General features: G+C 40.6%; 3 protein-coding genes across 7 annotated transcripts; 1 reads left to right on the top strand and 2 right to left on the bottom strand.

The window, feature by feature from the left end:
• Positions 1-338: 338 nt before the first annotated feature.
• On the top strand, positions 339-6,114 carry dcdc2b (doublecortin domain containing 2B). Of its 5 annotated transcripts, none has more exons than XM_035609835.2 (14): positions 339-487; positions 774-1,059; positions 1,243-1,294; positions 2,776-2,846; positions 3,576-3,707; positions 3,865-3,999; positions 4,124-4,163; positions 4,358-4,423; positions 4,511-4,679; positions 4,778-4,887; positions 5,019-5,081; positions 5,463-5,522; positions 5,640-5,690; positions 5,826-6,114. In XM_035609835.2, the coding sequence occupies exons 2-14, from the start codon at positions 776-778 to the stop codon at positions 5,889-5,891; spliced, it is 1,299 nt and encodes a 432-aa protein (XP_035465728.1). In that variant the 5' UTR covers positions 339-487; positions 774-775; the 3' UTR covers positions 5,892-6,114. The 5 variants fall into 5 exon arrangements, with proteins under 5 accessions (XP_035465728.1, XP_035465732.1, XP_035465729.1 ...); XM_035609836.2 differs by having other exon boundaries at positions 450-603; XM_035609837.2 differs by having other exon boundaries at positions 485-582.
• A 1,155-nt stretch (positions 6,115-7,269) lies between these two features.
• Positions 7,270-11,471, bottom strand: tmem234 (transmembrane protein 234). Its single transcript, XM_035609847.2, has 5 exons — positions 11,393-11,471; positions 10,929-11,080; positions 10,785-10,851; positions 8,468-8,560; positions 7,270-8,161 (listed from the first exon to the last, which is right to left on the bottom strand). The coding sequence occupies exons 1-5, from the start codon at positions 11,403-11,405 to the stop codon at positions 8,052-8,054; spliced, it is 435 nt and encodes a 144-aa protein (XP_035465740.1). The 5' UTR covers positions 11,406-11,471; the 3' UTR covers positions 7,270-8,051.
• Positions 11,472-11,823: 352 nt separating this feature from the next.
• LOC118285898 (non-compact myelin associated protein) lies at positions 11,824-21,304 on the bottom strand. Its single transcript, XM_035609846.2, has 4 exons — positions 20,922-21,304; positions 14,317-14,423; positions 13,856-13,940; positions 11,824-12,922 (listed from the first exon to the last, which is right to left on the bottom strand). Exons 2-4 carry the CDS (start codon positions 14,408-14,410, stop codon positions 12,643-12,645), a joined length of 459 nt encoding a protein of 152 aa, XP_035465739.2. The 5' UTR covers positions 14,411-14,423; positions 20,922-21,304; the 3' UTR covers positions 11,824-12,642.
• Between the last annotated feature and the right edge of the window lie 436 nt (positions 21,305-21,740).

The following is a 21,740-nucleotide window of genomic DNA, read 5'->3' as shown; positions in this document are numbered from 1 at the left end:
GATGAATGAGTTCTCACTCATCAGGAGGCGGTCGTTACAATTATTCACACGAGAGTTTCCTGTTAAGCTGCTGTTGTCTTATGGTGTTATTGTCACCTAAGAAGGATAAAGCATTGAAAGTCTAAAAATAAAATCCAATTGCCTCTCCCTCCAAAACCTATTTTATTGTAAGTTTGCTTCATTTTGAAATTGAATTGTCTATTTAAAAAGCCTCTGATGATTTGCAGTAATGGCTCTGTCACCTTCTGGTTCTTGCACTTGCTCGGTAGTGCTAATATCCATGATATATTCTTATTGAGTGAGCTAACAACACAGCGACCCACCCACTCTCCCCTCCTCTGTCTGTGTCTTTTGTTGTGGTTGCTGCCGATGGTTTGACCCACAAAGCCAGTCATTGCTGGCCACGCTGCCATAGCAACAAGGAAATACTCACCGGCATCAGTGGAGTAGTATGTGTGTTAGAGGGAACAGAGAGGAGCAGAACGTGGTGAGTGGGAGTCCAGACAGACCACAACAACAGGAGGGACTGATTTTCACCTTTGCCTTCACATTCTGAGATTTTCCCGCTTCTTCTTCCACCAGGCGTGTGATTGAGCAGCGTTTGTACGGATCAAAGATCATGTCTTTGTATTGATGTGTGGTTGTTGAACAAGTGAGACCCAAAAACTTAGGAGTGTGAATGTGAAAATGGTCAGTATGTTTGTGTGTGTGCGTGTGTGTGTATTTACTTGGAAAATACTAAACAGCTTTTTTAAATGTGTGTGTGGACTCAGAGATGGCTGGCAGCACCGCGGCCACAACTCTCCTGCCGCCAGTGAAGAGTGTGGTGGTGTACAGGAACGGTGACCCCTTCTACAATGGACGGAGGTTTGTGGTCAACCAGAGACAAATGGCCACCATGGAGGCTTTTCTGAACGAAGTGACCCAGAACATCGGAGCGCCGCTCGCCGTCAGGACCCTGTACACTCCAAGGCAGGGCCACAAGGTCACGGACCTCCAGGACCTGCAGACAGGAGCCCAGTACGTTGCTGCTGGCTTTGAAAGGTTCAAGAAACTGGAGTGAGTACAAAAGACATTTACAGATACCGGGGTGTACAGTTCCTCAAATAGAAGGCTTACTGTCTCTACATTAGACATCAACATAGATTTAGAATCAACCCTAACAGATGTTTTGTTGTCTGGAAAAGAGATGAAACGTTGTTGCGGGCTTTTCTTTATCGTATCTTTTGTCTTAATGTGCAGCTACCTGAACGTGGGAGCAAAAAAGCAGCCTGCTGCACGTGAAGAAACCCAGGTAGGCTTTCACTTTCTCATGCGGGCCACTTCCTTTCAAGGCCGAGAGTACAATCCATCACTCATTAATCTCCGTCTAACCAGGAGGAATGCACCACCGGGACTCACTGTGCCCATGTCAAGTCGATCCAGCTTTGAACACCTGCCAAATCAAATATAGAACTGAGAGCAGGCTTTTCCATTACTGAGTAAAGGTCATATGTGCCTGTAAAAGTAACGACACATTGTTATGTCGGCATTAGTTACTGAAGGTTGCATGCACTTTCTTGCGAGTGCATGGGTCACTCTGAACACGTACCATCCCCCTGATGTCGTAGGCTGTCATGTAAATTACCGTTAATAATGGGCTAATGATGTTCTGTCCATCACAGTCACTTTGAGATTCCACGGTGGCCTTTCAAGGCTCTCGTGTGACATTTAGATTCAGTAATTACAGGCGGATATAATCGTTGATCAGTAAATCTTAGAGGGCGTCAGAGATTATGAAATTGGCTGAATGAATCTGAACTCAACTTTTTCTCTTTCGTTGCTCGAATGAAAACATTTCCCTGTAAATTGAAAGAAACACAGAGCATGATGAGGATCACAGCGCTAGTGTATGCCGACGGGAGCTCTCTCAAGATTCACACAAGATTGATTTCAGAGCAACGCACACAAGGACGCACACACAGCCACTCATGCTCACAAGTGGCCACTTTGTTTTCTGACCGGCTGGCAAGAACGGCCGCCTGGTTTTTCAGACGCAGATTGTGTTCTTAGTCTTAAGCCATCAGTGTTGCTTTTCTGCAAAACATAAAAGAGTGGTGAGTAACTGTGTGTGCCTTGGGTGTCTGCCATGTGGGAAGCAGATTTGTCTTATCTGGTTTTAAAGTCTTACATGCCTGTGTTGCGGTTGCTGTGGAGCGATGCAGGAAGTGTGACTGTATTAGAGATTCTGATCCTGCTGGTGAAACAAAGAGTTAACGCTTCCGCACCACGTTATCAGGCAATGTGCATGTCTGGGCAGGCCTCTCTGCGCAGAGACACTGTAAATGCATTAAAAATGTCTGCCCCTTCAAAGTAAAAACTATAAGGGAGGATTATCAATGTCTATTTTTGCTCTGAGTTGATTTGTCCCAGTTATTCTAGCTAAGCAGACACGGATATTGGCTCCAGATTTCATTGATATGGGACATCATGGGTCACAGCTTCCCGAGAGGAGCCTTCGGATCCGATGCGGCGTGTTAAAGTGTCATTGAAGAAGTCGCAGAGTGACGTCAATTTCCATGGCTGCGGCATTTGAGCCGACATGAGCGGAATAGTTAGTCAGTCATTAGACATTTGGGACAAATGATTTCTGCTGTTGTGGACGTGCAGCGTAATAGGTGTGCAGGACATGGATGATGCAAATCTGATGAGGGAATATTCAATATTGCTGTGAAAATGTCAACATTATGGTGTTCAGCTGTACCATGCATATGATTCTCTGAATTTCCCCTCCAGGCAAAAATAATCCAGAGGCCAAATGTTTCAGCTAAATGGAGGAAGTTTATACCTGTACCATGCATTATACAGTGAGTTGGACAATCCACATGCAAACACACACATGAAGATATTATCTGCGAGAGACTCTCTTTAAAGGATGGGTTCAAATTCTGTTAGCATTTACATTTACATTTGTATTTTGAAACAGTTATTGCTGCAATTGTTCCTTATTTCCATTCTGGACGTGACGAGATATATCTTCAAAGTTCCAACTTCCAAATGAACAATGTTTTTGATAAAAGTGACGACACTTTTATCAAAAACATTTTGGTTTACAGCAAAATATCTCAACAATTGTTGGTTAGAATGAGATCAAATATCATACAGATATTTATGATCCCCAGAGGATAACTCCAGCTGACCTTGATCCCCTGACTTTCCCCCTTGCACCACCAGCATGTTTACACTTTTACCTTTTTAACAACTATTGAATGCCATGTTTGCCATGCATTTGGTAAAGGTTTCACACATTTATGTTCCCCTCAGAATGACCCATAAAAACATTGGTGACTTTCAGACCTTTCCTCTATTGCCGTCATCAGGTCATACTTAGCTGAACATTACTATGCATTTTGTGACTGAACGAGGACACTTGATTCTGTTTCATATGTCTTACACTGGAATAACACGGGAAGGGATCTCGTCATGGCCAGTACAGACAGGAACAATTGTAGTAACCAAAAACTCTTGTAGTTTCCAGTGTTGAGAGACAGACTTGGAAAAAGAGATGTAAACTAACCCTTAACGCTTGTGTTCAGTGTTTTCCGTAATGGAGATTTCCTGTGTCCGCCATTTCGGTTCATCATCCCTCGGAGCATGCGGCAGGACCTGGAGCAGATCCTGAGTCTGGTCACAGAGAAGGTCTGCCTACGAACCGGAGCTGTGCGCAGGTCCGTAAGACTGACGGACACACACACACACACACACACACACACACACACACACACACACACACACACACACACACAAATACAGTTTGTGCACTTATTGTGCAATACAAACTGCAGGAGAACTCCACTGAATGAAACATCTCTAATGCTTCACCAGGTTGTGTTCTTTGGAGGGAGTGACTGTGTCCTCAGCTGTGGAGCTGGAGACCGGCCACTGCTATGTTGCCGTGGGAACCGAGAGGTTCAAGAAACTTCCATATGTGGAGCTGCTGGTTTCAAAAGCTGCAGAGAGGTATTGTTATGCAGGGTCCTCTGTGAGTCTGCATGAATGTACATCTTGTGCACGTACAAAAAGATAATATGCACTTTTATCTCATACTTTGTTCACACAACAATGTTTTATCTTTATTTTGTAGGTTTTACCCAGGAAAGAAAAGAGTGTTGAGGAGAACGGAGGTCAGTTCATTTCTCATTTCTTACAACAGAGACCGCAGACCTCCTTTTACCATAATGATTACCATAAGTTCCTTGGCAGAGATAAAAGACAATCTCAGAATGTTATACTGCAGTATACAGGTCTCAATGACTGTACTCAGAAGATAACTGACTAAAAATCAAATCTGTTGAAGGACATTGATTTTGTCTTTCAGAACAGGAAAGCAGGAAGTGGTCCAGCAGACCAGTACAGTGACTCAGCCCTCCTCGATTCCCCAGAGGTAAAAGAAAATAAAAAAATCCTCCTGTGTATTTTATTCACACCACGTGCTAAATTGGAACTGTTAATTTCTATATGTAATACTCAGTCAGATGGTCGGAGGGTGAAGTCAACAGGAGATGAAGCTGCACCTCCACAAGCCACACAGCAGAGGAGCAGGAGACCGGGGGAAGATGAGGCATCTGTGTTCTTTGCCAGGCCGGTCAAGATCCGCAAAAACAGAGGACAGATGAGATTGCCACTTAGTAATGGATCTGGTTAGGAGCCACATTAAATCTTACTTAATATATATATAATCCGATGTCTTCACATTCAAAATGAGTATAAAATGAGTATCGATGTATGTTTATTACAGTCCAACCCAGCGTATTTAAAAGGGCAGCACGAAAGAGGAGAGAGGAGGTTCGAGGAGCCGAGGTGGTGCAGGAGGATGAGAATACAGCTACAGAGCTTCCTGTTGACCAGGTTAACGTAACATGAATATATCTGTGTGTGGTAAAATGACAAAAAATATCACACAAGGAGAAACATTAGTTGCTGTAAGTGTACATGGTTAAAGCACTAAATCTAAATCAGTCTCTCGTGTCCTTTCAAAGAGAGTGGCAGAAGTAGTGGAGGATGAAGAACTCACAGATGATCCTCTGCACAGCACACAGCAGGTAGGCATGAAGTCAGAATTTTTTTTCCCAACAAGACTTTTCATATCTAAATGACAAAATGTGGCAAAAAACTGTCTTTTACATTCACACATTCTCAATTAGAATTTTCTACACACTGAAAAGACATTTAGAGTCTAATTTGGAAATTTTAGAGATTCCAGATGCTGTATTTATGCCATGGTGCCATTGCGAGTTTATATTTTGCACAGGTGAGATAAAATATGAGGGATGGATATTTGACATATTTTCTTCTGAAAATGGAAAAATAAAACACAAACCAAAACATAAGCATAATAATAATAAGCATACATTTGTCCTAATGGGAAAGGTTCAGTTTACTTTTTCGGATATAATGTTCATTTTCTTTTTCTAAAAAAAAAGGTAAAGTCACCTAAACAAAATGGTATCGAACAGACAGAGAAGTCTGCTGGTGAAATACAGGTACACACAGCGACACACTCTCCAAACTACTTGAAGCAATGAGTGACAGCTTACATTTACTTGTACATGGACACAGAAAAAATGAGTCAACAATCAATGTGTCTTCCATTTCAAAAGGAATCTGAGCTGAAGCGCACATGTTCAAGGCCTTCGTCGCCCAACTCTCAGGTAAAGAGCGGCGGAGAGAAGGCGGGTTCGACCACCTCATATCGTAAAATCAGTGCACGACATTCGACATCACCATGACCAGGCCCATTGAAAATATCTGCTTGATTTCTTTGTTTTCATGCATTGTTCTGACAGGATAGCCCACAGGACAATGTCCCTTCAAATTCAGTAGAACAGAACCACCACGAGGGCGACCAGTGAATGACGAGCACAGAAGACTCATCGAGGAGGTCACATGAGCACAAGGACCACGGCCCAAAGCCCAGCAGATAACCAGGCAATTAGTGTTTCAGCAGGACCCATGTGGCTAAATGAATGTTATGATTAGGCATGATATCTGGAAAATTTGCGACGTGCAATTAATATTGTTCAATACTGCGATGACGATGTGACTTGCGATAAATAAAACAAACGTTTAATTGTGCATATTAGCTCTACAGTTTCTATGTCTTTCTGCTTTAATTGGTATACTGCCAACATAGACCCCAAACATTAAATAGCACATGCCCACTGATTCTCAAAAAAGTTAAATTTCCCCTGCTCCTTTTAAAATATCTTAAAAATATGTTTTATAAATTCTTTACAAAAACAATTCTTAACATACAGTGTTGAAATGAAACAATATCTTGGGGGGGGGGGGGATGAAATCATTTAAATATAAAATAACTATTGTCTCGACTCCGGCCAACAAGGTGCAGAGATCTATAGTGCTAGGGGGAATATCTCCCCTTTAGGGCAAGTTGCCACCTTAGTTATTTACTTAAGGCAAGTTCTGGGCCATGTGATACCAGCATGTTAACTTTGGCAGGTATCAAACATGCACGACGAGATGTTACCACATTCCCTGGTGTGCTGCAGAGCCTCTCCAAAAGGGTGAACTAGTGGCGTTGATACAAAGATACCTCCTAGCTAGTTTGCTCCGTTTTGGATAGGTGACCTGGTGGAGTTTCCACCAAGCCAATGGATCAGCCTCACTGTCAATGGTGGGGGGCAACAAGTAGCTGTTAAGTTTCAGCTTCAACAACTTGTGCTGGCTGCATGGAGGATGCGGTGGGAGTGGAGCTAACTGCTTAATGATCCCTTTGTTTTCTTGTCATCGGGGATGGATGGGCCGCAGTGTTGTCAGAAGGTGTTCCCTCCTTAAACGGAGACAATTAAGAATCCGTAGAACAATACACATGCTACATTTAGTCATCGGATCACAGATGAATTGTCATTTATCTGGACCTGGTCCAATGTGGTCTAGAGGTGAAAAAAGCAGTGAAGTCACTCTTTTTGCATTTTCACCAATAGAATGTGGGTAGTAGAGTATTTGGCCTCTCTGTGTAGCTATTATGCTATCCACAAAGGGCAGGTCGCTCAGCATTTCCCTCAACTTTCCCCTTAACTGCCGAATCACAAAATGTGAATCGGGAGCTAACTTCGGCGTTGTCTATTGCCCTGTGAATGACATCTGGTCTGAGAATGTGACAAAACAGTTTTCTAGTGATTAGATTTTTTGTCATTCAAAATAGAAAAAGAAAATCAAACCATTTTTGAAATTTCACTCATCCGCTTCTGACCATGAAAAAGAAAAACGTTTTTGTTTTTCGAATACCCGTATACATTTATTCCATTTACAATATGTACATTCATACAACGAAGGCGAATAATCATGTTTTGCCAACAATTTCTTAATAAAATATCAGCTACGTGACAAGCTGAATAGATGCAACAATGACAAGTCATCTGTACAGTGCTCTGTGTGAATTAAATACCATGACAATAAAATATACAATATATTACTAAGCATGTGAATTATTTCTGAATACTGTACAACATGTCCAGAATGGTTGAAAGGGCAAACAAGGTTCACTCACACTTAGAGCAACTAAGTCCTTCATTACTGCTTCACTGAATCTACCTCAGTAATACATCACATTTACAAGGAAAAACAGCATTATCCCCCTGCCAATCATCAAATGTCCCACAGAAACCAGGAGGTGACTTACACCATTTTAAACCCCAGACTTATTTGAACGTGTTCTCTATTTTTCTGCAGATGCCAGTCCCACGGCGGGACAGCAGGGTGCTTAAAAGTCAACGTTAACGACCACTGATTTCTATGTGAGAGCCATAAATCTAATCTAGCTCTGGGGTGAACTCTACGTGAACTCATTTCCCCTTCCAACTTGGTGTGAGAGTCTCAGACCAGGTCTTCTGAAGCTCACACCGAGTTCATTTTGGCACAATTCAACAGAGCCGTTTCTCTAAGGAGACATTGCCTGAATCTAAATCGCCAGCTCAAGTCCCGCTCTAACTCTCTACTTTCATTCCCTGCCGAATATTCGGAAGAATGTGCTTCAGTCCTCCTGATCTCTGTCAGAGCAGAGACTCGGTCATATCCTGCTTCCCAGTGTCTTTGTCCTTGATGGAGCTTATGACACACAGAGTGATCCCGGCCATGGTGAGAAACATTCCTGCGACAGCCTCTGAAGATTGCGAGGTGCGTGGGGAAGGATTTGACAGAAAATTCAACTTTTAAAATTAAAGACATAACACAACCAGTAAAGTATTTTTCAAGGACAGGGGGGATGTAACTGCGAAGTAATGTGTTTGTATGTTGTGTCTTGTTTATGTGATATCGTCAAATAAGTAAGTAAAAGCTCTAAATGTGTTTCAATAGCCTCATGTTACTTTGATCCTAAAGCTCGGAGTATCTTAATACCTGCATCTGCCTTCGTGTGAATCAACATCCCTGGCTGTGTGACTGAAAAGAAAACATTTTTGTGACTTACGTTTGCCTCCAAACTCTTCACCGAGTAACTTGCCAGTCAGCAGAGTGCAGAGGAATGTGAGAGAGTTGGCCACAGGAACAACAAGTGATAACTCTGGATAAGAGGAGAAGTGAGAGAATATTGGAAATAAGATTTGCATTAAAAAAAGGCTTTCAAAGATTATTTGCCAACAGCTTCATATCTGCCCGAATCACAAATCATCATCCACTTTCAAAAAAGACATGGTCTGATGCAAAACTCAGTATGTTGTGCTCTGAATGAGAAACAAGGAAAAAAACAATTAAGTGTAATATGATTATTTGAAAAACTGGGAAATAATTGTGATTTTTCAAAATAAATGCAATTTTTTTAAAGCTCCTGAGATTTTCTTTTCAGTTAAAATATCTTGAAATCAACAGACATAAATACCTGGAAATTAATCTCCATGAAGAAATGTTAAGTTGACTGTTAAATTTAAGTCTAACGTGAGCATTTACAACACACACCACAGCTATTTGTTCCAACAAGACCAATGTTTGAAAAGGGAAATGTATTCCTTGTGTAAATCAGGGAACACTTTTAACACAACCTTCTTTTTTTCCCTTTTTTTTTACAAAAAACAAAGCTGCTCATTTCAGTCGATCAACTAAAAATATATCAGCAACTTTTTTGCTAAACGCTTTAAGTAATTTTTCAAGCAAGAATGCCAAATATTTGCATGTTGCAGATTCTCAGGTGTGAGGATTTTCTCCCCTTCCTTGTCTCACAAAAACAAAAACTTGCACTTGATTACAAATAGCATTTGAAGTGTTTTTTGCATATTTAATGAATGTTTATGTAATTACTAATTTCTTGCACTTTTGAGTAATATCTTCATGGTTGAATGCACTTATTGTAAGTTTCTTTGGACAAAAGCGTCTGCTAAATGAATTTAATGTAATGTAAAGTTACATCATAGTACAATTTTAATAGGGATTTTCAATTTTACACACACATAAAAGCAGTTAGAATATCATCTTTGACTCACGCAGAAATGTGATCAGCATTTTTCTTTGACCATTTTCTAACATTTAAAAAATCAGCTGTATCAAAAATAACTTATTGGGAGTTGCACTTCAATGTATCCGCTCTTCTTGACATGTTTATGTATTCACCTTCATGCCAGTTTAAAGTTTAAATGTCAACTGTCAACCCTCTATGTTTTTAACTATAGACATTTTGATGTTTTTTACGTTTTTCACTCTAGACATATTGACGTTTTTTACTATGGACATTTTGACGTTGACCTTTTTTACTATAGACAATTTGTCGTGACCTTTTTTACTATAGACATTTTGACTTTTTTTACTATAGACATTTTGACGTTTTTTCTTTTTTCTTTACTATAGACATTTTGACGTTTTTTACTATAGACATTTTGACGTTGACCTTTTTTACTATAGACATTTTGACTTTTTTTACTATAGACATTTTGACGTTTTTTCTTTTTTCTTTACTATGGACATTTTGACGTTTTTTACTATAGACATTTTGACGTTGACCTTTTTTACTATAGACATTTTGACGTTGAACTTTTTTACTATAGACATTTTGACTTTTTTTACTATAGACATTTTGACTTTTTTTACTATAGACATTTTGACTTTTTTACTATAGACATTTTGACGTTGAACTTTTTTACTATAGACATTTTGACTTTTTTTACTATAGACATTTTGACGTTTTTTCTTTTTTCTTTACTATAGACATTTTGACGTTTTTTACTATAGACATTTTGACGTTGACCTTTTTTACTATAGACATTTTGACTTTTTTTACTATAGACATTTTGACGTTTTTTCTTTTTTCTTTACTATGGACATTTTGATGTTTTTTACTATAGACATTTTGACGTTGACCTTTTTTACTATAGACATTTTGACGTTGAACTTTTTTACTATAGACATTTTGACTTTTTTTACTATAGACATTTTGACTTTTTTACTATAGACATTTTGACGTTGAACTTTTTTACTATAGACATTTTGACTTTTTTTACTATAGACATTTTGACGATTTTACTGTAGACATTTTGACGTTGACGACTTTTACTATAGACATTTTGACGTTCTTTACTTTAGACATTTTGCCTTTTTTTTTCGATAGACATTTTGACGTTGACGACTTTTACTATAGACATTTTGACGTTTTTTATTATAGACATTTTGACCTTATTTTTTACGATAGACCTTTTGACGTTCCTGATTAAATTCACTAATTCATTTCATTATTTACACCTGTGCTTTTCCCCACAGGGCCACGTGCCACCAGTCAGTGACGAAAGTGCTGGCAGGCTCACCTGAGGTGGAAAGTGTGTAGTAGTAGACCAACGAGCCGCTCTGGTTCAGAAGAAAGGGGACCAGGTACTGCAGGAGGATGAAGTCCATTCAATAATTCAAACTATTTAAAATCACACATGTTGAATTGGTGTCAGAGGGTTTACCTTGGTGTTGAGGAACAGAAACTTGACCTCGGCCAGCAGCTGAGACGCTCTGTTGGCCCCTGTCACGGTCTCTATCCCCCGGGAGCCTCTCTTCAGGAACGGGTTGGTGCAGCCCCACAGCACCGACACCAGCAGGAGACTCAGCAGGTCCACTGCGATACACGGTAGTCACGTCACCCACCATCACCCTGTCACCTCACATCCTGCTACTATCACCTACTGGTGAGGTTCTACAACTCACCTGTTGGACGTTAGCGAAAGAGCTAACGGATAAATAGCGAGGTTAGCAGCTGACGTTAGCTACAGTTAGCTTCCTACCTTCGCATGGGCTCTGGCGTGATAGTGTTAGTTTTGTGATATTAATGCCGGAAATGAAGCGGATACCTTTTTGTAACTTTAAAAACAAATGTAGTATTTGAAGTGAAGTGAATATCGGGGTGGATTATGTTGTTAGCCGAACTCACCTACGGACACCATCGTGAGGTAAACATAGACTGTATATAAACAGGAAGTAAACAGCCGCCGCGGAGTTGCATTCAAGAGCAGTCTTTGATTTTAAGCAACACATTTTAAACGTTTCTCAAAATAACGAGGCTCAATTATACGTGTTAAAGCTACCCCACGATTTATGATGAATTAAAATAAAACTCAGGTAAACAACAATTTTACACCAACGGCCTCCGTGTGAAATGCATCTTTTTGCAACATTTTTAGTCATCTTGAATGCAGCTTTGCAATTTTTTTCCTTTGTGGTAGGACGAAGAGGAACCAGCAGAGGGCGATATAACGTATTCAAATATACCTTTTCTTTTCTCACTTATGGCCTTTTAGACATCATCACCATTTGTCATACCATCATCTGTACACATCACAAGCAGGACACATTTATAAAACATTACATTTTATTTTCATTTATTTTAATTTAATAATGAGCCACAAACGATACAAATACAGGGAGAATACGAGAATAAAGTGCAAAATCTGTTGGCATATAAAAGAAAAGAAAGCACATCAACCTAGATGTTTCACAAAATATGTCTGTGGTCTGTTAAATGTACGTGGTTTTTCCTTAATCTTAAAACAAAAACTCATCGGAGAGAATAGTATTGTCTATCAATATAAATCTGCTGTATCAACGTTTATCCTGAATTGCACTATTACACAATGAGTTAGCCTCCAACGTCTTTTTTATCAATTTTTTTACTATACTAATTCTAAAGTTACTCATGAACCTATATGATTCTTCTTGATACAGAAATGTACACATTTAAGACCAACATTTCAAGCCATTACAGTCTTTACTACACATTTTCTTCATTGTATTAGTAGTGATGGAACATCAACAACAACAACAATAGCAAAAACACACAACAAAAAACAGTAGGAAACTAAATGTCATCTATAATCTGAACACTGACTCTGACACCAAAAAGCCACTCTTCACAACTCTTCCCATCATGCAGCATCCTTCACTTGATCCATTGTGTCTGTTTCTGTTACAGTTTTGTTCTTCATTTGTGTATGTTTGTACACCAAAATGACGTATAACCATGCAGTCACCAGCAGTGGTTCAGTTGGTGAGGGCCGACAGTGACAACTCTGTCGTCTCGGATTGAGTTTCCACGGGATTCAGTCGGCACACAGTTTGTGTGCACACGGACGAAGACGACGCATCAGTCGATGCCTGTTGTGAGACGAAACCACAGTCTTGGTGCTATGTGTTTCCCAGTGATGGAGTGTCGTGTATGGTGACCACAGTGGAGCCGCTGGTGGTGCTGAACTGCTCTATGTGGTTTCCCTCCACGCTGTTCAACTCCGCCCGGGGCAGCCGGAAGCCGTTTTCCAAGGCCGGGTTTGAATTGGCGACCCCGCCCGACACAGAGTCGATTCCCATGGGGCTCAGTGGCATGCTGCTCTGAACCGTGGACTGTGTCACCTTCGGTAGAGGTTTGGAGCCACCGCTGACTCCCAGGACTCTGGATACATGTGTCCGCCTGGCAAAAATGAGACCATATTAAAAACAAATCTCATATCACTCACGTTCTATCTAGTGGGCCATTATTTAGCAAATTTATATGAATGTTCATTCATAGTTGCTTTAGTGAACAATACTTTAAATATATAGCAGCTGTCTAATATAATGTTTGCTGCTTGGCCTTTTACTTCAGTGGTCAATTACAAAAGACACCAAACACATTCTGTAAAAAATCTGAAAAAACAGAAAAAACAAATGTATGATATGACCCATCGGGGGCCCTGCCCCCAGGTTTACATTGGCACAACATTACAAAGCATATTTACTTTACACCTGAGCAACTTGCACTTGAGCTTTTCCATTTTGTGATACTCAATGCTTAAAAACTATAATTTATAGTAACTTTTTATTTTGAAACTTAGCACACAATACACATTATCTGGTCATATATGATGAGTTGTTATTAATTTACTAACACAACAAAAAAGTTGTTATTGTCAGCTCAAACTATGACCAACTACAAAATAAAAGGCATCGCACACGATTTGGCCTCATAATGAAAATAATTACGTCGTATAATAATAAACAGACAGAGCTCATGCAACTAACTTGTGAGTACTTTTTATTTTTATTTTTTTGTTAATTTTGCTCAATACTTATGGACTGTTATTTTGAATAAAATAAATACAGTATCTCATGGACTGTTGAAAACGAGTCCAACTTGCTGGTCAGCACAATTCAAGGGGTCACAAGATTAATCTAAACTATTCAAACTATGGAATATAAAAGGGGAATGTCCGTCGTTGTACTGGAGCCTTATAATAAGATGCATAACAAAAAGCAGCAGCAGGCGTCTATTCTTCCTCAGGATAAAAATAGCAGGGTTGTTGTTTGACGGCTCGTGACATTCAGAATGCAGGAATTGTCCCGTCGAACCAGAATGTGGCCTTACCTGTTGTATGTCTTCAGAATGATCAGTAGAATGGCGAGAATGATTATGATCCCTATGACGATGATGGCAATCATTGCCCCAGAACCTGAGAGACACAGAAAGAGGAGGAATGAGCCATTAACGCCTCTGCTCCTCGCGGTGCAACTTATTTTGCTTTAACTCCACATGTAGGTGTTTGGTGCTTAGCAACAACGTCACTCACAGGCAATCAGAACACAAAATTATGTTTAATGTTCTATTAAATGCATGGGTGCCACTCCCGTACAAGCCTGCATGACGCAATAGATTATTTATGAGGCTTGGCTTATCATCTAATGACATTATTATTAGTTTCACTATAGGGGACATTGATCAGATGGTTTCTCATCTCCTTCACACGAGTGTGCCCTATACATATGTGTTACTCAAGAAGGCAAGGGAGAAGAAAACACAAGTAGGAACACAAGGTGAGGCATCCTTACTCTGGATGAGTATTTGTTCTTTGGACTTTGTGACGGTGGTTGTGTTTGAAGTTGCTGTAGTGTTGGTCCCAGGTGAGACAGTTGGAGCTTGCATCTTCAGCAATAACCTACAAAGACAAAAAAAAAACAACAACTCTTTAGTAAATGAAATAATCAGTTAAACCACTGTTTAACAGTGTTACAATGACAGGTATGTGATAAAAAAAATCATTTGCAGTCATGCTACAGATCAAACAAGGATTCAGAAATATAATGAGGAAATGAGAATATTGACTGACATGTGGCATGTGTAGCAGAGGGAGAGGCCCCAATCAATAAATATTCTATAGAAACCGCAGGAACGAGGATCCTCACCAGAACATTAAGTACGAAATACTTTTCAGTGCCGACTTCACTAACATAGGATCAATGTACAGGTCAAGTACAGGTCTCGTTGTTCATTTCTGCCAGTGATTAAGCAGAAAGTTGAACATTGGTTTTTCCGAAGGTTTTTTTTGTTTTGTTTCATAGGATTAGAATCCAAGTCAGCACTGGGTCTCAAGAGGTCCACGAGGACCTGGTGGTTACATCCGAGGTATGTGCCCCTTCTTACAGCCTGGTAAAGAAGTCGGGCCGCTGAATGCAACCATGACTCATAGTTATCCAAAATGAACAATTCAAAATGTATTCTCTGGTGTCGTAATCTTGATCTACATCTAATCTACCGTGTTGCAATTGTTATGAGTCATGCGAAGATCCACTCACATTGAGGAGGATCCCTGATACTTTAGAAGAAACAATCTGCACAGTGCCGTAGGTCAGGGCTGTCCCCGTAACCGATACTTCCCCTGAGTCAGGGTAACATGCCTTCACCTACCCAGAGACGGAAAACCCGTGCAAACCTCATCACCTGCTGTCATTCTGTGTTTCATGTCTTCATGTGATTATTACATTTAGATTTCCACTCAGCCTTTGATTTAGAAATGTCCCTGATACTTAAGTGTCCTCTTGTACTGGGTATGGGAACGTGCGAGCGTCATCGCGGGAGTTCCTCATCCTCTTTTCACATAGTGTGACGTAAAACAAAGAGTAGAAGATATGGTGACTGAGTTAATTTAGTGTGACTCAGACGTGGTCATTAATTAGGAAAACATCATGGTCAAAACGATGGCACACATGACAATGATCATCTTTATTCTTATGACCTCATTCGTCACAAATATGTAAAGCTTCCTTTATTATTTTATGGGCAGTTCTGTAATTCTTATTGACTTCTTAAATACATTTTCAGTTTTATTTCAGGGCTCCATTATTTCCATTACTCATTTGACAGCTTCAGTGACTAACACTAGAATCATGCAGGGTGTAAACTGGATTATTTCGCTATGCTGTCAGAGAAATGACAGACTGTGCATTTATGGTGTACGTATCATTATGATATTTGCCGTTCAAATGTTGCTATTGGTAGAATTACAACACGAGCCAGAACAGGTGCTTCGAGCAGACAAATAAGTATCGAAAAAATGAAAACCCTGACACACAGAAGAGCAGTCTGACACACACACACACACACACACACACACACAAACAGACACAACTCATCCCTCGCCACCGACCAAGTTGGACTATTCTATTGTGACATATAAATTTGCAGTAAAACCTTCAGGTCAATAGCATCAAATCACAACCTGTGAAGTTACTGCGAAACATTATGAATGTTGAAAACTATTTTTTTTTTTAAATATCACAATTCAGGTATGGACCAGGTGCTCTCACAAAAGGCCTCTTATGAAAAGGTGGTGGGGGGGGGGGGGGCACCTTGCTGCTGAAAGACACACTGACAGACTCTCTGTTTTCTCTTTACTTACAGTGGCCTAATTATTTTCTTCCACATAGATGAGAAGCGTGATACCCCTCTGATGTCTGAATGGTCAAAATACACGTCAAATAAATTTCCCGAAAATATGGCTCCTGTCATTTTAGGTATTTTCTAATCACTCTGCTGTATATTTAAGTGTTTATTCCTCTGATAAAATACTGATACTGTGTAGACTCTGGTTCCAAATGACGTCACCAGCGCAAAATGTACGCGATATTTTGGCTTTTAATTTTCTTTCAGGCTCCTCTCCTCTTTAACATGTAATGTATGGACACGTGGCTTGTGTACATAGCCTTAACCATCAACGGGCGTTAAAGTTAACATTTCACCTATAGACTCACTGTGCACATGCTGCAATGCAAACACAGTGAAATGTCAATTTACAGCCTCATTCATGTGACCCCCATCACCTGACAGATGGAGAACACTACGGTGCATTTCCTTTTCACAGGGTCATGATCTGTGGAAAAAAATTACACAGACTAGGATTTTAAAGTTGTCTCACCGAAATGTGACGAAAAAGTCAAATCCGAGTTTCGTATTTAAAGGCTGTCAAAGGCCCGGAGTCGCTGCTCGTACTGGCGTACCGCACGTCTTATCCAGCTTCCTGCTCCACAGCAAATATTACAGAACAACTCTCCCTGTGTTGACACACTTTGAAGCAAAGAGATTAGTAATGACATATATCAGGTTGGCTGTTTGCAGAGGTGACAGTTTCTGATAAGTGGCTAACTGATCTGTATGACTTTGATAGCACCACTGCTTTGTTGCGCATGGTGGAAAATACTGTACGCTGTTGATGTTGGCAATGCTATGCTTAAAGGGTGTGCACAATATGGACAATTTGGCGTAAGGTGTTGTTTTTGGGGTTTTCTTTACCTGAAATTGTTCTTTGTTTAAATGAACAGCAAATATGCAGAGATTTGAGGTTTGACGGGTGAACTGAAGCGTTTGAACATTAGATCCAACCAAAAGTTTAGTTACGACATGAAAGAGACCTGATTCATGTATGTACATACGTGATGGACTTTGTACCCATGTGCAGATACATTTAAGTGCACGAGTAATATATATTGCTCAGTGTCGTAATTCTGGGGGACGATATTGTCTGCTACCTGCACTAAGCGAGCTGCTAGCTGATGGGACAGTTTACAGATCGATAAAGCTCTAGAGGGTTTTTAATAAGGAATAATAAAATAATTAGTCGGCTAATCTTTAACATTTTAACTATAAATATTTTTACAGGAAATATTCAGTAACAAAAGCTTCTCGATACTGCGATGCGTGTTACTGTAGCCCTGGCAAAGCCATTTCATCAGCGATGGCTGGGCGTGTCGACTCCCACAGAATGGGGTGTTCTTACAGAAGTGGGTGATTCATCCAACCGACTGCAGGTCAGGTTTAGGTGTAGGTTTGGTGTGGCACAGCTGAAATAATGATCGGGAGAACCCTAACCTGAGGAAACAGCTACAGTTGACACGCCTTTTACCAGTTAAGCACATTTTTGTGTTCAGCCTTTCACTGATTTTAGGCGAGCAGAGGTGATGGCATCTATTCTTTCTAGCACAATCCTTCACAATAATTGGTTTCACTCCACATAAGCACGACTGCCTGAGATGATGGAGTATGACAACAACCTGCCGAAATAAACACATCTATGGATGCACTGACGACTGAGAACATACAACACGGGTGGACTGGCAGTGTAACAATGTCTACTTGTTGTTTAATTTCACTCCACCAGTTCAAACATTTACTTTAAACCAATTAGTTGATAATAATTAGTTAATGACCATTAGTTAATCCCCAACTGACTTACTTAGACATTAATCTGTTGAGTCAAATTCTTTATTTATAGGGGAAATTCAAATATGATGGTAAGCAAGACTTGGTACATGATTAACAAAGATTTGATCCTATTATATTAATACTGTTCTGTAACAGTGCTGAATCAAAAGTAATACATTGAATAGTAATTGGCTTCATCACTGTACAATTGAAGGACATTATAGACTTTATGTGTTTAGTTGCTGTGATTGCGATGCTTTGATTCTCAAATTCCACATCTCAGAGAAGGGATTAGTGTGGCAAGTGGGGTCTTATTTATTAAATCATTCATTTGAGATTTGAGGAAAATCCTTTCACATCTTGTGCAGGAGTTAATATTGACCTCATTGTGGAATTTCCCCTTCGTGTCTCAATGTTAAAATCACAGAGGACATTTATAATTTGAATAGATTGTTATTATTTTCTTTAAATTCCTCTGAACTTTTGGGGGGGAAAGGGAATTTGTAACTGTATGATTTTTTTTTTTCTCTGCTCGCAATATCTTCCACGTTGTAAAAATAGTTTGTTTGTTGTCCTACGAAACGCAGCGATTCAGCTGCACAGCAGATTCAATATCCTTTCTTCCCCCCCTCAGTAAACAAATCATTTATTGGTCTGTTCAGAGAGAGGACACAGAACAGGAACAATTTAGTTTCCTCTTTTCTTTTTTTTTTTTGTAACGAAGAAACGCCTGACAAAGTTGTTTACCCACTCATCTTTTTTCCCCCCCTGCGCACGTTCTCGTCCACCCATCAGGGACGACACAGTCTCCTGTTGTTAAACACATTCACAGCCTGCCCTCCGACCGCTTGACGTCGGGAGTCAATATTTGAGCTGTCAATTTGAAGCAGCTTCATAAGACACTGGTGGGGCAATTACTTCAGCTTCAGCCTGCGAGATGAGGCCCCGCGGTGCGAAGTCGCAGCGGAGAGGTCATCTGTACCACATCAGACGTACAGTAAACACCCCACGGCCGCTCCTTTTCCAGATGTCGCCTTAAAGGGCCATTTAACTATGACTTTAATCGACCTCAGTCATTTGCTGCAGCGCTGACAGTCTTTGGCACGACGCGCAGTAGCCTGTTGACGTGAATGATGCAGTGACGTCAGAGACTGAACAACCGGCTTATTAATTAAAAGGTGTGTGTGTGGTAAAGGAATAATATAGGAGTATGGTTGATATTTGGACTTTAATAAAGTCAACACTCAGTAATTAAGTACAGGCTTCATTGTCCCTACAAATATCATGATGGGTAAAGTATAACTTTTTAAAAATGAAGTAGGGCCGAAGAAAACCACTCGGTCATCAACGGTACAATACAGTGGGTTTGCATGACAGTTCAAGCAAACAATGTTTTCTTCCCGTGGCAGTAGAAATAAAAATTGGCACAAACACGCCATCCTCCATGTCAGTAACTTTTAAAAGGGCTCTGACTGATCCAGTCATTGTCCAACGTTGTCCAAGTTTGACAAGTGTGTCTGTCTTGATACAAAAGACTAGAATACCGTCGGTATGCTCAGTGTGCACAGCACAGTGTGCTTTCTAAGGCTCGCAGGATTTTTAAACAATACTTATCGCCCGCTAAAATGATAAGAGAAGAAACTGAATGTTTATCATCTGCTAAGCGAGCCAGAAGATTAAGTTTCTCTTTCGTGGGAACGTGTGGGACTTCTCAGGCAGAGTTGGGTTGCAGTGATCACTGATCTGATTCTGGTGACTTGATAAACTCTGAAGAGGAATACATGTAATTTCATCAAAAAAATTAGATATTATGTCCTGTAACCTGGATTGAGGGAATAGCCTGTTGATGGCACTTATACACACAAGTATTATATTATTTTCTTCAAGATTTTATGGTTTGGGGCTATATTTTTCCCTTTTTACATTTGTCTTTTTGTGTCTTGTGTCTCTATCTAAAACAGCTATGCCAATAGGTAGAATTACCGACTCGCAGTTGTAAGTTTGAGTTTACGTCCATGCCTGTCCAGAGTCATGTAATATATGTTCTAAAAAGATATTAGGTATTAAGTGTTGAATTCTTGTGTTTTGGCCATGATTAGTGAGTTCACCTTAAACTTTGACCACCAAAGTCTAATGAGTTCATCCTGGAGGCCGACTGTTTTGTGCCAAATCCGAAGAGTCTCTCTGAGACGTTGCACTCACAAAGATGCAACCGACAGAAAACCAGAGAACATAATGCCTCTGGCCACAGCCCGCGTATATAGGGACATACAAATAAAAGAGGCATACAAGTAACAACATTTACAGCAACATTTTACAGTCAAACTGTAAAATCTAGCCTAATCTAGCCTCGAGCACTTGGAGCTGACATACAAACATAGTCAGTGGCCTTCATAAGGCTGACTGTAGCCTGGCAGACACCTCTCCCCATAGTCAAAAGCCCTGCAAATTATTGTTCATACAAAGTGCGCAGGTCCGTCACTATCAGTCCGCTTACATTACATGCAAACACACACCGTTGAGCTTTGAATTAGTGCAGCAGCACTGTACAAACAGCACTCATATTTTCCTACAACGTAGTGGCTACTGATGAGATGATAAGTGCAGCGGCTCCATCACACGCTCACTTATCAGGAAGAGATACACACACGCACACACAGCAGTGGGAAGTGAAACTGTGGAATTGAAACTTCCTCACTCTGATGTGAATCTGTGCCAATTCCACTGGTTCGACAGCAACTGCAGATTTCATAAATCCCACAGCTCTGTGGAATGTGAGCTATTCCCTTTCACCGGAGACTCACCTGGTTGTCTCGCCATGTTGTCAGGAGCAACCCACACACCCTGACACAACCACCGTGCACTCACACACATACACAAGTGACACAAGTTCACGGGGAAACCTCAAATCTACAGAGAGAAAAGGAGCCACAGGCGGATGATGAACCTTGTGACTTACCTCACGTCTCCTCTTTGATTTCAGCCCAAGCCTTCTCCGGCCGGGAGCCTGAGCAGCGCAGAGCCCCCTCCCTCAGCTGACCGAAGGGGGCATAGTCCACCGGTGGAGGGCCGAGGGTCACAGCAGGTCCAGAGGAGTGTGTGAGCTTCACTCACAAGAGAGGAATGTACAGTCCCAGGTGCTGCTGTAAAGTGACAGTCCCACAGGTAAAAAACGGATGGGACGGACAAGAACACGAGAGTTTAAAACAAGCAGGGACTCCTGTGTGTGAGTGTGTGTGTGTGTGCGTGTGTGAGTTAATGAGTGTGTGAGTAGTTTTTCTGTGGGAATCAGAGTGTTTATGTGAAGAGGAGGAGGAGGCTCCACGCTCGCTCGCTCGCTTACTGACTCACTCACTCGCTGAGAGTAATAATCTGCGGCAGCTGGTTTTTCAGGTCCTTCCGCCAGGTCGCTTAGGCGTGCCATGGCCACTGATCAAAAGAGCAGTCTGCGCTGCTCGGCTCTCACCATGACTACTGCCTCTCAGAGTCTGTCTGTCTGCATCTGATAGGATGTTTCAGAAGATGAAACGGACTCAAAAAGAACATCTCAAACCCCCCCAAAAAATCCAGGGTAGATCCTGCCATCATTAAAATAAAATAAAAAAGATATATATATATATATATATATATATATATATATATAGTCATTACCTCCTATTGATGGAGAATAATAAGTACTTTGCGTGTGTGTTTTGTGTTGTTGTGCAGATGAAGTATGTGGTTTCAATGTTATCACAAATGTGTTTTATCTGTGTGGTTGAATATTAACTGTGAAGTA

The sequence above is a fragment of the Scophthalmus maximus genome, chromosome 15 (assembly GCF_022379125.1).
Source record: "Scophthalmus maximus strain ysfricsl-2021 chromosome 15, ASM2237912v1, whole genome shotgun sequence".
Lineage (NCBI taxonomy): Eukaryota > Metazoa > Chordata > Actinopteri > Pleuronectiformes > Scophthalmidae > Scophthalmus > Scophthalmus maximus.
The sequence above is the reverse complement of the archived record's forward strand: the minus strand, read 5'-3'. Positions and strand labels throughout refer to the sequence as shown.

Excerpts from the sequence above, each read along its gene's own strand:
- dcdc2b (XM_035609835.2), top strand. The coding sequence starts at position 776 with ATGGCTGGCAGCACCGCGGCCACAACTCTCCTGCCGCCAGTGAAGAGT. Across the intron at positions 4,888-5,018 it reads CAGAGCTTCCTGTTGACCAG|AGAGTGGCAGAAGTAGTGGA; the intron begins GTTAACGTAACA and ends GTCCTTTCAAAG. Across the intron at positions 5,691-5,825 it reads CTTCGTCGCCCAACTCTCAG|GATAGCCCACAGGACAATGT; the intron begins GTAAAGAGCGGC and ends TTGTTCTGACAG.
- tmem234 (XM_035609847.2), bottom strand. Across the intron at positions 10,852-10,928 it reads TTCTGTTCCTCAACACCAAG|TACCTGGTCCCCTTTCTTCT; the intron begins GTAAACCCTCTG and ends ATCCTCCTGCAG. Across the intron at positions 8,162-8,467 it reads TGAAGAGTTTGGAGGCAAAC|AGGCTGTCGCAGGAATGTTT; the intron begins GTAAGTCACAAA and ends CGCAATCTTCAG.
- LOC118285898 (XM_035609846.2), bottom strand. The coding sequence starts at position 14,410 with ATGCAAGCTCCAACTGTCTCACCTGGGACCAACACTACAGCAACTTCA. Across the intron at positions 13,941-14,316 it reads AGAACAAATACTCATCCAGA|GTTCTGGGGCAATGATTGCC; the intron begins GTAAGGATGCCT and ends TGTGTCTCTCAG. Across the intron at positions 12,923-13,855 it reads ATTCTGAAGACATACAACAG|GCGGACACATGTATCCAGAG; the intron begins GTAAGGCCACAT and ends CATTTTTGCCAG.